At 37.3% G+C, this 15,922-nt stretch overlaps 1 protein-coding gene across 16 annotated transcripts in view; it reads right to left on the reverse strand.

Moving 5' to 3' along the window:
- ERC2 (ELKS/RAB6-interacting/CAST family member 2) overlaps positions 1 to 15,922 on the reverse strand; it is a 974,141-nt gene that overhangs the window by 491,239 nt on the left and 466,980 nt on the right. For 9 of the 16 annotated variants that reach the window (XR_002125343.1, XM_019654361.1, XM_019654356.1 and 6 more), the window contains 3 exons: positions 10,030 to 10,170; positions 6,740 to 6,880; positions 2,497 to 2,532 (listed from right to left, as the gene is read on the reverse strand). Coding sequence is in view for 14 of the 16 variants with exons in the window: in XM_019654361.1 (XP_019509906.1) it covers positions 2,497 to 2,532; positions 6,740 to 6,880; positions 10,030 to 10,170 (318 nt within the window). In the remaining 2 variants the exon portion in view is untranslated. The remainder of the gene's footprint in view (positions 1 to 2,496; positions 2,533 to 6,739; positions 6,881 to 10,029; positions 10,171 to 15,922) is intronic. The other 7 variants (XR_002125344.1, XM_019654364.1, XM_019654359.1 and 4 more) reach the window with 1 other exon arrangement.

Here is a 15,922-nt window from a genome sequence, read left to right on the forward strand (position 1 = left end):
TGCATTTGTCAAAGTTATGTAAAATGGTTCTTGGTGTTGGTTTGGGTGTGGCAGAAAACGCTGCTTTTACTCAGTGCTGGAAGAAATGTGCCTTGGTAGAACTTCTCTAAAATGCAAATGGCAGGAACAATTGAGAGCTTTTTAAAAGCGCTGGTCAGTAATTTATTCTATGAAAAGAATAGAAATTTGGGAAAATTAACAGGAAAGATGCTCTTATGAACATTATACTGGCAAACATACATACACATGCGCACACACACACACACACAGAGAGAGAGAGAGAAAGAGGGAAGAAATGAACATTTGGGGAACAAGTAGAGTAGAATAACCATTAAAATAGTGTTTTGGAAGAATGGTTAATTATATGAGAAAATTCTGATGATATGTTATTAAGAAGTAGAATATAAAACACAATAAACACTTTGACACAATTTGGTGAAAAGAGCATTAGATTAAAAAAAAGAGAGAAGTAATTTAATAAAAAAAGAGAGAAATGAAAGGATAAAGGGAGGTGAAAGAGATGAAGGAGAAAGAGAAGGAAGAAAGGGAAAGAAGGAAGGAGGAAATGAGGGAAGGAAGAGAGAGAAAAAAGGAAAAAGAGAGAAAGGGATCAAGGAGAGAAGAGAACAATAAAAAACAAAAGATGTCTGGGCAGGGAACAGCCCAAATGTTCCTCCTGATTGTCTGGGCGGTGAGATGTCTTGTTATTTTTATTTTCTCCTATGTCCTTCTATACTTTTGCAAATTTCCTCTGTAACCATTATTATTCTTATAACTGGAAAAACACAGTCATTTTTTAAAAGACATTAATGATATAAATTCATCATACTGCATCCCTATCAGTCCAAAAAGGAATTGGACCCTGAAATATCAGTAGACAGGGAGTTAAAATAATGAAAGTTTGGCTATATGCCCAGGATGCCAAAACAATGGGTTGGCTTCATTAACGGGGGAGAAAAGTCAGTCAATGACTTTTGAATTAGTCACCTGAAGAACTGAAAAGTTCGCTTTCACATCCTGAAAACCCATCACTGGCGGTGAAATGAAGGGAAAGTCCAATAAGTGCGCCGTCAACCGTATTTCTGGAAATGGCCTGGAAGCTCACGGAGCTATTTCCTTGAGCCCACCTATCCTGACAGGGATGGTGAGCACCTACGGTGGTCCTGGTAAGGCTGTACAACAGGGTCAAGTCCTTCCCATGTGTCCTGCACACATCCAAAATGGGACATGCCTAGGTTTTCTTCCTGTCCTCAATTAGTAAGCATGAAACAATTTCAGTGGGACTACATTATACCTTTTTAAATGATCTAAAGAAAACACTGTTTTTATCCCAGGATCACTTTTCAAGCTTGAAGATATTCCAATCTGACTTGTCTTTCTTCATATCCCCACTGTCTTGTGCCTGCTTATTAGCACTTCCATTCACATGTTAAGGGTAAGGAACTTTGGATTATGTTTTGCTGCTATGCTAAAAATCATATTTGGGGCAAGAGGTGAATGAAGATGCTCAACAGGGCTTGAGGAATTCAGTTTGTAAGAATAAAATTTGTTTTACAGAGTGGAAGGTGGAGCCTGAATCTAATTAAATATATCCGGGCACTTTGTGTATCATGTAGTATGTATTCTGCAGCAGCGTCTTAACAAAAAGCTGTTGGCTGAATTGTCTCTTTTCTACACGCTATTCCTTTTTCCTGTGATGGGACTTGATAAGTAGAGGGTAATTAAAACGCATGATGGCACAAATCACATCGGCCAAATGACATATTCTCGTCAACTTTATGTGACATTTCTCCCAGGAAGCCACTTGAGTTGACAAAACAAAAAAAGCCCTTCTTGAATAAGTTAAAGAAACAAATAAACTGCTTCATATAAATGCACACCTGTCAGGATACAAAACTTAGAGATGGCATCTCGACCATTTTATATGTATTTATACTAGTTACCTGTTTTTTTCTACCATTCAGCTATAATCAGAATTGTTACTATCTGTTATTAGGAAGCTATATTTTAGTTTGTCCTCAGCCAAATGACATGTTTTAACTCTTACGAAACCCACAATAATGTTAAGCATTTACCAACCTCAAAGAGCATAGCCCTATTTTTAAATCTAAACCTATTTTCACTTCTATCACTTGAATGTAACATATATTAAAATGTGTGCTATTTTACAAATCCTTCTTGGTAGAGATAAGTCTGCATTTAAAGGGTTTAAGAAAGGATTCCAGGAGCCTAGATCTGTAGCTGACCTCTGCTTTTCTATAGCTTTGGATTTGAAGTTACGAAGGAGGCAATATATCTTTGAGTTCTCAATTTTTCAATTGTACATTCAAAAGAAATGGCAGTGGCCTCTGCACAGGTCATTTCTTCTGACAGAACGGAAATGGGGAGAGGCTCCTAAATGTTTTCGAAGCCTCCCCAGTATGGCACACATGACATGTGATCAATGGATCCTCATGCTTTGATATGTTACAGCGGGAACTTTTAGAAATGACTTACTGGGTTGTACATCTGATTGAACAACTGCTCAGCTTGCTACATTGCAAAGTTGGGGAGGCATTGAAGCACAGACAAGAAAAGAAGGAAAGATCCAGAAAAACAGCATTAGCTCAACAAATCCAGTGCATTTGCACAGACAAACTGTTCGTTAAAAAAAAAAAAGAGAAGAAATTTGAGTTTCTAAACATTCCATAGTGAAAGTGAGAGGCTCTAGGGACACAGAAATGTTGACTTTGGCTCCTAGAAAAGAATAGCTGGAATAAGAAATTTAAGGTTTGTGTTACTTTTCCTTTCTCAAGTTAAATAACCCATGAAATAAAGAAAGCTGTCCACTTTTGATGATACATGAAGTGCTGGTCTCTAGCAATGAATCAGAAGAAGTACTTTTGGCCAAGCTTACAATTTATTACCTGAACTTCAAAGATGGTAATAATAAAAGATTAATTAAATCTTATCATTGAATTTATAGCTCTTCTTTTATATTAACACAAGCCTGAATTTTCTATTCAGTCTAACTTTAGGAAAACATAGATCAGCAAACAGAAGTTTAGCAATAGCAAAGTATCAGTAAGCAAGACATTACAGGATTAACAGTAAAGGGGAGAAGTAAAAATTTAAGTCAGCAGGAAGAATAAAGGGAACCAAAATAAAGTATTATCCATTGTCCATTACCAGATTCTACTGTTAGTTCATAGTTAATTTAAAAATGTATAGTTTTTAGTGACTATCCTATTATGTTCCAAGTGCTTAAGAATCTGTAATGCTCTCCTGTCTATTTAAGTAGAAGATTTAAATGTTTGTACCGTTAAATGTACTAAATATTATTTTAAATAGCATTGTCAAGTTATATGTCTTAAATACCTGCATCATTAATTTGGGGATCAACATCAAGGCGTACAAGGTTAAATATTGTAGAAAATTTTACTTTGCTTTAAGCTAAGTCATGTGCCTTTGAGAGCCTGAAATTTTTTTTTTTTAATTTCTTCAACTTTAATGAAATAAATAATTTTACCATGGTTAAAACTAAAAAGCCTCTGGTGACAAAAAGAAATTTGACTTTGGGTGGTGAACACACAAAGCAATATACAGATGATGTGTTATAGAAATGTACACTTGAAACCTATATAATTTTATTAATGAATGTCACCCTAATAAATTTAATTTAAAAATAAACACCCTCCTAAAAGATAATGTTAATTGGAAAATTATGAAATAGTACAAATCAGAACATTTTAAATTGCTGTTGCTTCTCAACTGATTTATAGTCATATAAGGAAAATTTACTTCTATATATTGAACACCAAATGCTCTTTTGAAAGACAAAATGATCCATACATCACTAATCAGGTTCTTCTCAACCCCTAGGTGTCTATTTAAGATTAATGAATGCACAGATTTATAAAACACATTCAGAACTCATAGTTATGCATTATTTGGTTAGTGCCATTTTCTCAACCAATCATTTCCTCAATATGAATATTTGAGTGCATTGTTTTTAAGAGGTGGGATGGAATGTGTAAGAAATTGTTCCTTTTCTGCCTGTAACCATTTTTCATCACAAAGGATTTGAAAATGTTTTAAATTAACACAAGAGTAAAGGGTTAAAAGCAACTGTGTATGTAAACATTTTCCACAAACTTTTATATAAAAACTCACCTTACCAATTCCAATCATTGTTTATAACACACACACAAAAAAAATGAAATCCCGATTTGGATTTCATTGTCACTGGCAGACAAGGTTTCTGTTCAGCTAAACACATCTACATTGTGTCGATTTTATGGCAAACATACCTGGACACTCACAAATCTTGAGCAAAATTCCATTGGGAATTCATGGTTTATTTATGACATAATAAAAGTATTATGTTTTCAGCTTTCATTTAGTAACCCTTTATATTTTATTCACAAGTCACATACCCTTTTATTTAAAAGGAGGCCCAGACACTCCTTAAGCTTTTATAGCTGCTTATTTTTCCATGAGTAAATGATGTGTTTATATGTATTTTCACATACTGTTGGCTTATATTTTCAAATATTTCATGTAGATCTCAATTCTTTTTAAGGTGATGGGTACTTGAGGTTTTTACGGAACTATTTATTAGCAGAAATTAAAGACTACTAGAAAAAGTATTTTAAACTTTTGAATTTAGTTGATGTTAGGGAGCCAAAAATAACAAAATAGCATGTGCAGGTTAGGTATGAAAATATTTAAATTATAATTACCTTATTTAATCTCACTGTACTATGCATTTAGGAGATAGTATAAGCAAAGATTATTTATATACTTAGAAATGAGTTATCTTTTCATAAATTAAATAGGTCCTTTACAGCAAGACAACCATATTTGCTACTTTAATCCTAGTGATGTAGCAGAATATTAAAAATGTTGTCAGAAATAATGCTAAAATGTTGACAGAATTTGGTCTGTGAATTTCAGTACATGGCGTCTACCTGTGAGTTGAAGGAAACCACATACTCTAAGTGATTTCTTGGGTGAACCATAGCTATGTTGAAAGAAATTAAATTGAATTGCATAGATGTTGATTTGTTAAACTATTCAAGTCATATACATGGGAACTATAAGCATCAATATGTAAATCTCTTCCTTTTAATTACTAGAGGGTTTCAAATTTCTTTGACGACTTTCACTAAAAGGGAGGGTGTCTAGCATGGAATGCCCTCATCCCCATAATGGCTCCGCAGAGCTGGTGAGGGGAATCTTTCATGCCCAGGTCCATTTGAGGTCCTTCTTCTTCAGGACTCAGCACAAAACAACTGAGCTAAGATAATACAACGGACCACCGTCAGGAGACAATGAAGTCCTCTCTCTCACAGAGTTATCTTAGAGCCTGTCTTATGATCACAAAACTGTTCATTAAATAAAAAGTACATTTCACAAGTTCCTGTCTCGATATGCAAGTGCAAGTATAACATATTGCAGAACACATCTTTGTATGTGTCAAGAATGTATTATCATACACCCAAAGCATAAACAGCCAAATCAATCTCCATTTAAACACCCTCAAATGGGCAATTTAAATTCTTCTATTTATTGTTCAAGATTTCTGCTTAACTAGATCTTGCTTAGAAAAAGATGAGATGGTGAGTGGATTGGGAAATAGATTTTGCAATGTAGAGATTTTCTTGCTGTTTTGTTGCAAAGGGATTTGATCTGTGTATTTATCTTTTTCTGTATTGGTAAGGAGACTTCACTGTGTGAAATTTCTCATGACAATTTCCTAAAATTCCGTGGTAAAGTGAACACAGTATAATCACATTTCAGTTATATATTGCATCATATAAAATAGCATATTAAATTTTAAGATATCCAGAATAATTTCTCCACAGATATATGATGCTTTCACATCCCTATCATCCATGTCATGTTTTCATAACTGTAGCAAATAAATCCCCATTCCAATGTGCTATGAATTATACATAGTCAAATTTTATTATATGCTTTGTTTCATTTTTCAGATTCTTATCATCTCCTTTGAATAAGTTTATAAGTTGTCAAAGGGAAACAAAATGCTTAAACTCATAATGTTATGAGTTTTACGTGAACAATGAATGCAGACGTACCAAACAACACAGGGAAAAACTCAGGGAACGATGCATGACTGGAAATGTGCTCCACAAAAATGTCCAGTTCAGAGAAAACATGTTAATGCTGCAATGTAAAGATCCTGCGTTCTTTTCCAAAGCCTTCGACATAAAACAAGCTTTCTTAGACATTAAGGCCATTTTTGGTCAAATATAAATAGTCATCCCACAGACTTCACTATTTTGGTGAACTTCTAGAAATTTCATGTTGTCAGGTAAACTTTGCAAAGTTCCAATAGAAAACTGACCTGTATCTGAAAGTAGTAAAAGTTTATCAATGTATAATGAAGCCCATGGATTCTTAGGTTTGTTGCAAAAATTTCCGTTTATCTCTTTTGATAGTTGAGATTTACCCAGAGAGTAATGGCTGGTTTTCACAATATTTTTCATGTCCACTACTATTTTCAAGTATTTTTCAAGTTTTTTTCAGACAGGAAACCTAAAATAATTTTTCAGGTTCACAGACAGATTTGATGTAGACTTCTTAGGAATAAAGTTAAGAGTGTTTAATTAATTCTTTTGTCAGTAGACAGCAAAAGATAAGAGGTTTGTTTCTTTTGAAAAATGTCTCTTCCTTTCCCATTCTATAATTCATTGTAAAATGAGCATCTTTTTTTTCTCTTTTAGGCTTCACTTACCTTTTTTAACTGTGCTTCCAATTTGCTACATTCTTCTTTCTTTTGTTCAATGGCTATTTCTAGAGATTTTAATTTGGAGTCCCTTTTCAGCCCTGCTGAGGCTAATGAAGATGCATGTTCCTTGAGGTCAATTAAACTAGACTGAAAGAAAAAGAACACTAGTAAGTAAAACACTGCAATTTCTACTAGCAATGTCTTCCATTTGAATACATTGATTCTGTACATAGCAATAAAGTGTGCATTAGACAGAAAAGGTAAATACAGTCTTACTAAGGTAACAATAGTCGGCTCTGGCCAGGAAATTAAAGTTGGCCAGCTTACAGAACCAAGCAGGATCTAATTGCAATAGAATCAAATGTGACCAAATGGTGTGGTCAGTAAATGCATGTTTCATGTCTCAAAGTCATGTTAATGATGTAAGTCCCAAGGTGGTCTTTACATGTCATGGTAAAACAGACAGCCTGAACCTTCCATTTACATTTATTGCTGTCAGGTCGTATAGACTCTAAGACAAATATGAAAGAAAATACTGACTTTAATGCTTTCCCACCCTCCCTCCCAGGGCAAATCAAGTATAAAAGAAACATCCTATTAAGTTTTGATCAAATTCCATTTCTTTAACACAAAAATGACCAGTGGTTTTTCAAACATCTTCTGTATAATCAAAGATAAAATTATTTAAAAATTTAGAGTAGACTTTATGTTCCAGTTCTTTGTAAATCCAGATTCAGCAGATATAATGAATCTCCCCAACTCAATGATGGGGTTGCCTAAATTGTTCCACTCAACAAGCACACCCAGAAACTAAGAGCTTCCCTATATTGTCTGAATTCCAAAACCTAAAGAAATAAATACCTGCACATATCACGGAATGCAACTTTGCTAGCTAGGAGGACACTGTCTATCACCAAACAAGAAATGATTAGCAACATCTAACTATGTGACTACAATGTTTAGGTTTTACCCCAAATCAGACAGTGTGTACTTCCTTTATATCCATTTGTAGCACCTAGGGAGCCACTAAGAACACAACTGTCTCTCAGTAAATGATGTTAGGTAGTACTTTACGTCTGGGATGCTTCATAGGCTCTGGAATAACCTTGTTGATAAAGATATTACCACCATCACCCAGCCAACAACCCAGCTCCTAGTAACTCTTTGAGGGACAGGCCAGCCATTCTCATTCAGGTCAGGAAACTGAAGTTCCTATGAGCTGAGTGTCTTCTCCAGTGTTCCCAGGTATTAAAGGGAGATACAGGTCTCAGACCCAGGTCTCCAACTCAAATATCAATACTCTTTTTATCATGTCACTCCCTCAGAAATAATAAAGGGCCTTATAATCCAGGCATTTTGTCCTGGTGAAGATTATTATCACCCCATCTAAATTAGAAGTTCCCTGCTGACAACAATTATATGTTGCTTTCTTTATAACTTTTAAATTGCTGGGTATGATAGCTTTAAGTGTCAATTTGGCTAGGCTATGTCCCCCAGTTATTCAATCAAATGCTAATCTAGGTGCTGCTTGTGAAGGTATTTTGTAGATGTGATTAACATTTACAATCAGATGACTTGAAGTAAAGGATATTCTTTTCCATAATGTGGGTGGGCCTGATCCCATCAGTTGAAAGGCCATCAGTTAAGTAGAACTGAGGATTCCCTGAGCAAAAAGAAACTCCACCTGTGTGCTGCAGCATCATCTACCATCTGAGAGCTCCCAGCCAGCTCTTCCCGATGGCCTGCCCTGTGAATTTCGGCCTTGCCTAGCCAGCCCCCATAACTACGTAAGCCAATTCCTTGCAATAAATTTCTTAATATGGTTACATTTCTTAATACGGTTCTGTTTCTCCCGTGGAAGCTTAACTGACACACCCAGCCCAGTGGCAGGCACATTATTATACAGGAACAATAAATGTTTGCTGAATGCCAGTCTGAAATTCATACAATGTAGGCATTATTTACAAAATTATTTTCACTTAACGCGTATGCTCCACCATGTCAAAATCTCTTTTCAATTAGAAGTGTGTGTGTGTGTGCATGTGTGTATATACATATATATTTTTAAGATGTACACCTATGAATGACACTTGAAATCAGTGAAGAATGCTGCAAATGAGGTCAAAGCTTCCATGCCTTCTGTCACATATCAACTGCAATAATTACAGACCCCCCGAGTTGGGTTTAGCAGTGAAATAGTCGAAAGAGGATTTACAATCTTTCTTTTCATATCAAAAAGCTAATCTTGTCTCTAAAAACATAAATTTTAAGCTGTATAAATTTTGCTTCTGAGTTTCCTCAAAACCCCTATTACTCAATTCTTCCCTTCTTGAATTCATAATTTAGACAGTACTTTAATTTGTATAGAATTATCAAAACCCAATGATGGGTTAATACTTGGGAGCTGGGAGATGTGCAGCTATGCAGTGATACAGCCCAGCAGGGTAAGAGACCTAAAGGAGTTGGCCATTTCCTGCAGACAAAAATAAGGGTACAAGGACCAACGGTGGACAAGGCACGTATATCAGAGTTTTGAAGATCGAATAAAATAATGTGCATGGCTGCTTCTCAAAACTTTTCACCAAAGTATCCCTAAGTAAACTAAAGAGATTATAGGTATCCCTTAGAGTATGGGGGGGTATAACCCAAAGCATCCTCTCTATAACAGCCAAGCACGAAATTTCATTAAAGTATATTGTTTGACTGTAATAAATACAGGTAAGATCTGTTTTCTATTTCCCTGTTTGCTCTAGCATTAAAACATTGTTCTAAATTATTAACTATAATATGAAAATCACATCCCAGCAGAGCAGCCCCATTTAACTCACACCTTGTGTCCAGCATGATCCCAGGTCTCCAACCTGGGCGTATGAGTGGTCCATTTGAAAAGCACAGATGAATGTAAAGCACCCCACACAAGGATTAGCATGTCAAAGGCCGTCAATAAAGTAGAACTGTTATTATTACCAATCCTGTTGTTATCTCAAACAGAAATCATGGGACTTTGAAAGACTATAGAATCTTCTAAGCCACACAAATGTGGTAAAACAACAAGATTTTCAAGGAGCCACATTGTATACAGTTAGTAGAGGAGAGAAGATATGCATAGAACATCACTAATGACAGGAGTTATAATAAATATTTTCCTCTGAGTTCAGAAAGCTTTACAAAGGAGAGGTAACTAACTATGTTCCCCAAGCCTTCACACAGTCCCTCAAGCTGTAGTCTCTTGTGGCTACAATGAATATGGGTTTGTGAGGGCCATCAATGTGGTTCACTGGTTTTTCCAGACTCACCTCTTTTTCAGTCAGTTCAGCTTGTAAAGCATTGACCTTCTCTTTCAGGTCTTTGTTCTCTTTTCGGAAGGATTCTATCTCTTCTAGTCTTTCCCGATCATCCCTCTCCCGCTGTTCTTTCAAACGCTCAATTATTCTTTCCTGAGGCAATTGTCAAAAAAGAAGAGGTGAGAACCCATCAGTGTGTGTGCCAAGACATGCTAAAAAAGAAATGAGGTGGGTAAGGGGTGGGGGGGAAGGGTAGAAGAGGGAAAAGAAGGTCAAATATATGGTGATGGAAGGAGAACTGACTCTGGATGGTGAACACACAATGTGATATATAGATGATTATTCTAGAAATGTACACTTGAAATCTATATAGTTTTACTAACCAATGTCACCCCAATAAAATATATATGCATACATATGGTGTATATATATATATATATATAATTTATATATATATGTGTGTGTAAAAAAAAGAAATGAGGCAATAAATGTAAGAGTTCTCTTATACACTCAAGATCAACACACTCAAGATATTCAAAATTGGGTTTGTGAAGAGAGGCATAACAAACCATCAATACAGTTTTCAGCTTGTTAATAAAAGTTAGCATCGTAGGGTCACAAGGGACCTTAATGTTCAAGCTCTGAGGCTGTTTTTGGTGCCTAGAAAATTTCAAGAGCAATCCCAGAAGAGGGAGGTTCAGGCACCAAGACTCTAGACTGCCCAAGCCTTGTATGGGCAACAGGAAGAAGCGGAAGCAGCCTCTTGGCTCAACCCGCTTTGCTTGGCTTTCCCATTTGACATCAAAGAACTTTCCTTGGTTTCTGAAGAGACTTCTCTGACAAGCAAGGGAACAAGAGTGGGCAGGATGTTGGCCCTCCAGGACTTATGGCTGACTCACATTGAAAACTTGAAATAAAATAAAGAATAAGCTCATTGGATAAGTGGTTCTCCAATGTGTCTAGAGATGTTTATTTACTTCCAGATTTTGTCAGTGGCTTCTTGGCAAACAGTAGAGACTCCAAAACACTGCTTAAATGTCCGCAAAGTTCACAAAGCAGCTTTCCTTTATTGAGAGCTTACTACGTGTTAGGCACTGCAACGCGCATACTTACCTAGTCCTCATCACAGCTGCGAGATCTCAACTACTACTACTGGGAACAGTACAGAGGTGAGGAAACCCAGGCTCAGAGAGGAGGGCTGACTCATCAAAGGTGACCCAGCTCATAAACAGAAGGCCCACACTGACATCCAGGGTTCTCTTAGTCTTAGCCAAGCCCATGAGACCATACTGCCATATGGCCACCAACATATGCCTGAAGCCATTCAGGAAGATCTGAGGACCTGTCTACCTTTGACTTTCATACTGAAATGAAAACATTACTTTGGTAGACACATTTCCAAAATGGTGGAACCTTACTGCTATTAAAATAAAAACATTCTTTTTTTAAGAAAAATTTCATTTGGGAAAAGTATGAGTTAGATTTCTAAAATTTATTTCACATCATTCAACAGATATCTGAACTGCCTTTTGGAAGGCCATGTTAAAAAATATTGGTGCAAAAATGACACTTAAGTATCCTGATATAATATTTTATATTCCTATAAGTACACAGAACAAGACAATGCCTGATACGTAAGACAACTGTAAAATAGTGCTTAATGCAGAGGGAAGTTAGTTTGAACACTTAGTCTGTGATTTAAATTCCCCTAGGGAAGCAACTGTTCTACTCCAATGACAATAATTTATATATTTAATGCTTTCAAGGACAAAAAGTACCATTATTGTTTTGCAATTATTTAAAAATACTTTAAAATGAAGTATATTGTTACAACAGTGGGGGTGGAAAGAGAACAAATGAGTCTATTAATTGCCTCTATTTATTTCTTCTTGATTCCAGTTACAGTACTATTTTACAATGTCTGTGACATTGGTGAGTGGATGATTCTGTGATCTACAAAAGAAGGAAATGGCCTCAGTACATGATAAGTCTCTCAAGGGCTTTTAAGGATTTCAGCAACTGAGCCCTCACTGCCTTTTGCCTACACTTAACTGCAAAAGCCTCGCTACTGGTCACCCAGCTACCAGGCCCTCTCCATCTCATCGCTTCCACCACATGGCTGTTGGAGTGATATTTTTAAAGCTCCAAACTGACCGTGTCACCTCACTACTTGGAAACCTTCCCAGGAATCACTCTGGCCGGATCATGTGGCATTTATTCCCACTCAGCACCCTTCCGTGGTTTACTGAGTGCCCATCCTCCCAGCCTAGCTTTTCAAAAGGCAGCACTCAAATCCAACGGGCAGGGCAAACTGTCTGGCCAACAACAGGCAATTAAAAAGGCTGGTGGAAAGAACAAGAACTCAAATTAGGGATGATCTTGTCTTCAAATGAAGGGAAATAAAAATTAAGTGTGTGTGTTAACATCCAGAAGGTGTCAAGAGTCATTTGGAAAGTAGGTTGATTTGCTCTAAGCCCTTGTATTATTGACTGGGCATCGATGACAAAAAAAATCAGCAAGCAGTATAATGTTTTTAAGTGTTATTGATGATTCAATTCTCCAAAATATTTCTCCGTCAATCACAAAACTAATTTAACTGTCAGCCGCAGAGGGCCAGATGTCAAAAACATGTGTTAAAAAGCCCTAATATGCCATGATCTACTTGATTAACAACTAACTTGCAGAAATTCCAACAATGTGTTCTTGTTTTAGTCTTATTTGCATTGGCAAGTGTTCCTTGTACACTCATCTGGCTCTGCACAGGTCTAATCTATTTGTGCTTTATCACTGGGTGGGAAGTGAATTGCAGCAGCCTCCAGCTCTGCTATCTGGCTTTCTCAACTGCTTATCTGTTATGTGGCTACAGCAAGGCTTGGGAGACCAGCTTTATAAATACCGTGGGTTGTATCTCTTGAGCTCCTGTGTGTCAATCCTAGAACTAAGCCATACTCGATCTTAACTTGCTAAGCAGCATTATTTTTTGCACACTCTGGCTATTTGAATAAGTTCCTGGAAATTAAAAGGAACAACACAATCTCTGGGGTGTAATAACCCAAGTGGAACAGTGAATCGTGCCTAATGGGTTCTACTCATTGGTCAAAAGACAGCAAATAATGAATGCTCTTATGAATCCATGATTTTTAGTTAATTGTTTTATTTTTTGCACCATGTTTTGTTCCAGAGGATCTAGTATGTGGATAAAAATAGAACTTGTGAGGGAAAGGCCAATAAGGAGATAGTGATGACAAAAGCACAAAGATCAGAAGTTTTGAGCTTTAGTCTGATTCCATCACACCTGAGCTGAGTGGCCTTCGGATAATCCAGGGTAGGCAACAAAGTCCCAGCCACGGGCCAGCTTACACAGACTGTAAGTGACTTCCTGGACTGCTGTGTTGAGAAGTTCGCTTGTGCCACGGTTGACTAATAATGTCTGTGCAGGGCTCAGAAATGGAGAATGGTGCTAAGAATGCCCCACATTTTCATTTATGGGCAAGTCATCTCACCTCACTGAGCCCCTTTCCCATCTTTAAAATGAAAGAGTATGGATTTAGTGTTTCTCAAAGTGTGGTCCTCTCTTGCGTCAGAATCACTGGGCATGCTTGTTAAAAATCACAGGTTTCTGGGCACCGCAGCAGAGCAACTGAATCAGAATCACTAGGCAATGGAATCCAGGAAACTGTATTTTAAGAGGTTCCCTAAATGATAAGATTATTTGGATGCACAGAGAAGTTTGATACCCACTGGAAAAAATACTTAAGTCTACTATTCTTTATCCCGTGGTAGAAAACCTTGCCATTTCCTATCCGAAGTGTCTGTGCTTTTCAAATAAACTAGCATTGTGAGGTAGCACCTTTTGAAAATTCCCTCTGAATAAAATGTTGTTTGCTTTTATTTTTTATTACTGTGAGAAGCAAAAAAAACCAAAAACAAACAAACAAACAAACAAAAACGATGCAAATAGGGTTTGGAAACTAACAGCTCAGAGGTCAAAGCTGGCCCACAGAGCTATTTTGTTTGGCTTGAGCACTGCGATTTTTAAAAATCTGCACTTGAATGTTTTGAGACAGGTCAAGGACTCTCCAGCTCACCATAGTTGCCCACAGACCCTGCTGCATCACCCCAAACCCACTTTCCTCATCTGTGTTCCCTGCCAGGCCTTCTCAGGCATTTAAGTTCCTTATTCCTCATCTATGTCCCATTCAGGTTTTATGTGCCTGAGACTGTGGATCAGCAAATTGAACAACGATTGTCAAGGTAGTTCCAAACAAGAGTGGAACTTAGAGGTCAGCTAGTTTAAATGTGCATTTTGAAAATAAGGTACTGAGAGACACTGACACAATTATCAAGTAGTGGAGACAGTTTGAGGGGGCCAGACTCCCACAGACCTCAGCTTCCCTTCCCAGTTATCCCCTTAGTCTCAAAGGAAGTGCTTAAATAAAGGGAGTAGTTTCAAATTTGGGAGTTCTTTGGGATTTAAACTAGAGTAAATCAAATCTTAATAAGAAAAAAGACATAAAACCCTGCCAAGAATTTACAACATGGAAAATTCTATGGTATATGTTTACTTCTGTAAATTTAGAGAAAGAAATTAAGAGGTACAAATAGGCTGACATCCTATCACTCAAAAACTGCAAAAGGACTACATAATCATTAATAGTTTTTGAACCAACATTTCCTCATTCAAATTTTACAAACAAAATTACTGCAGGAGCTCTGGTAATACAATCTTGAAAACTGAAAAGAGACGAATATCTTTCCCTGAAAAATCATCATTTTTATTCTTGTATTGTTCAAATAAAATATTTTATCTTATAATTTAATCCTAAAGTTACAATCTTTTGTTTTAATAGGAACATGAAGACTATCTAGCCATAGAACATGGCTCTTTTTTATTTTTTTAATTTCTATATGTTTAACATACATCAGTGGTTCTCAGGTGAGAGTGTACACTGAAATGACCAGGGGAGCTTGGTCAAGTGCAGCTGCCCAGGCCCTACTCAAGGTTCTGACTCAGGAGGTACAGACAGGGCCTAATAATTTAGATCATCAACAAGCACCTCTTGGTTACCCTGAAGCAGAAATCCAAGGAGCCTTTAAAAAAAAATTTTTTTTTTCTTGGGTAACAGTGTGTTTTTTCCAGGACCCATCAGCTCCAAGTCAAGTAAGTCATTGTCCTTCAATCTAGTTGTGGGGGGCGCAGCCCACCATCCCATGCGGGAGTTGAACCAGCAATCTTATTGTTCAGAGCATGTGCTCTCACCAACTGAGCCATTTGGCCACCCACCAGCAGCTCAGCGGCAGCTCAGCTCAAGTTGTTGTCTTCAATCTAGTTGTAGAGGGTGCAGCTTACTGGCCCATGTGGGAATAGAACCGAAAACCTTGTTGTTCAGAGCTCGTGCTCTAACCAACTGAGCCATCCGGCCACCACCAAGAAGCCTTCTTTAAGTTACATTGGTTTAGGGAAACTGGGGGCCATTTAATCTAATGCTCCCCCCCCCATTCCACAAATGGGAAATTTGAGGCCCTGGGACAGAGAGTTACCTAACCTCTCAAATCCCATGTAGTTTACTTATTTATTTAGTCTGTCTCTCCTTCACCACCACTAGAATCTAAGCTCCGTGAGAGCCAGGACTTTGACCCATTCTCTTTTCTGCTGCATCTGCAGTGCCCACAGCTATACCTGTCACATGGTGGGGCCTCATTCAATCAATACCCACAAGGCGCACCTCCATGTGGTATCGTGCCAGGTACCTGGGGAAGGCACGCTAACACACACACACACAAATAACACACAAGCATGGCTGTATTGCTTGGGCTTGGAGCCTAGCAGAGGAGATCAATTAATCACAGAAAAACAGATAAAAGCACAATTAAGACTGTAACATGAGCTCCGGGAAGTTCATGG

This window comes from Hipposideros armiger, unplaced genomic scaffold (genome assembly GCF_001890085.2).
Source record: "Hipposideros armiger isolate ML-2016 unplaced genomic scaffold, ASM189008v1 scaffold_220, whole genome shotgun sequence".
Taxonomy (NCBI): domain Eukaryota; kingdom Metazoa; phylum Chordata; class Mammalia; order Chiroptera; family Hipposideridae; genus Hipposideros; species Hipposideros armiger.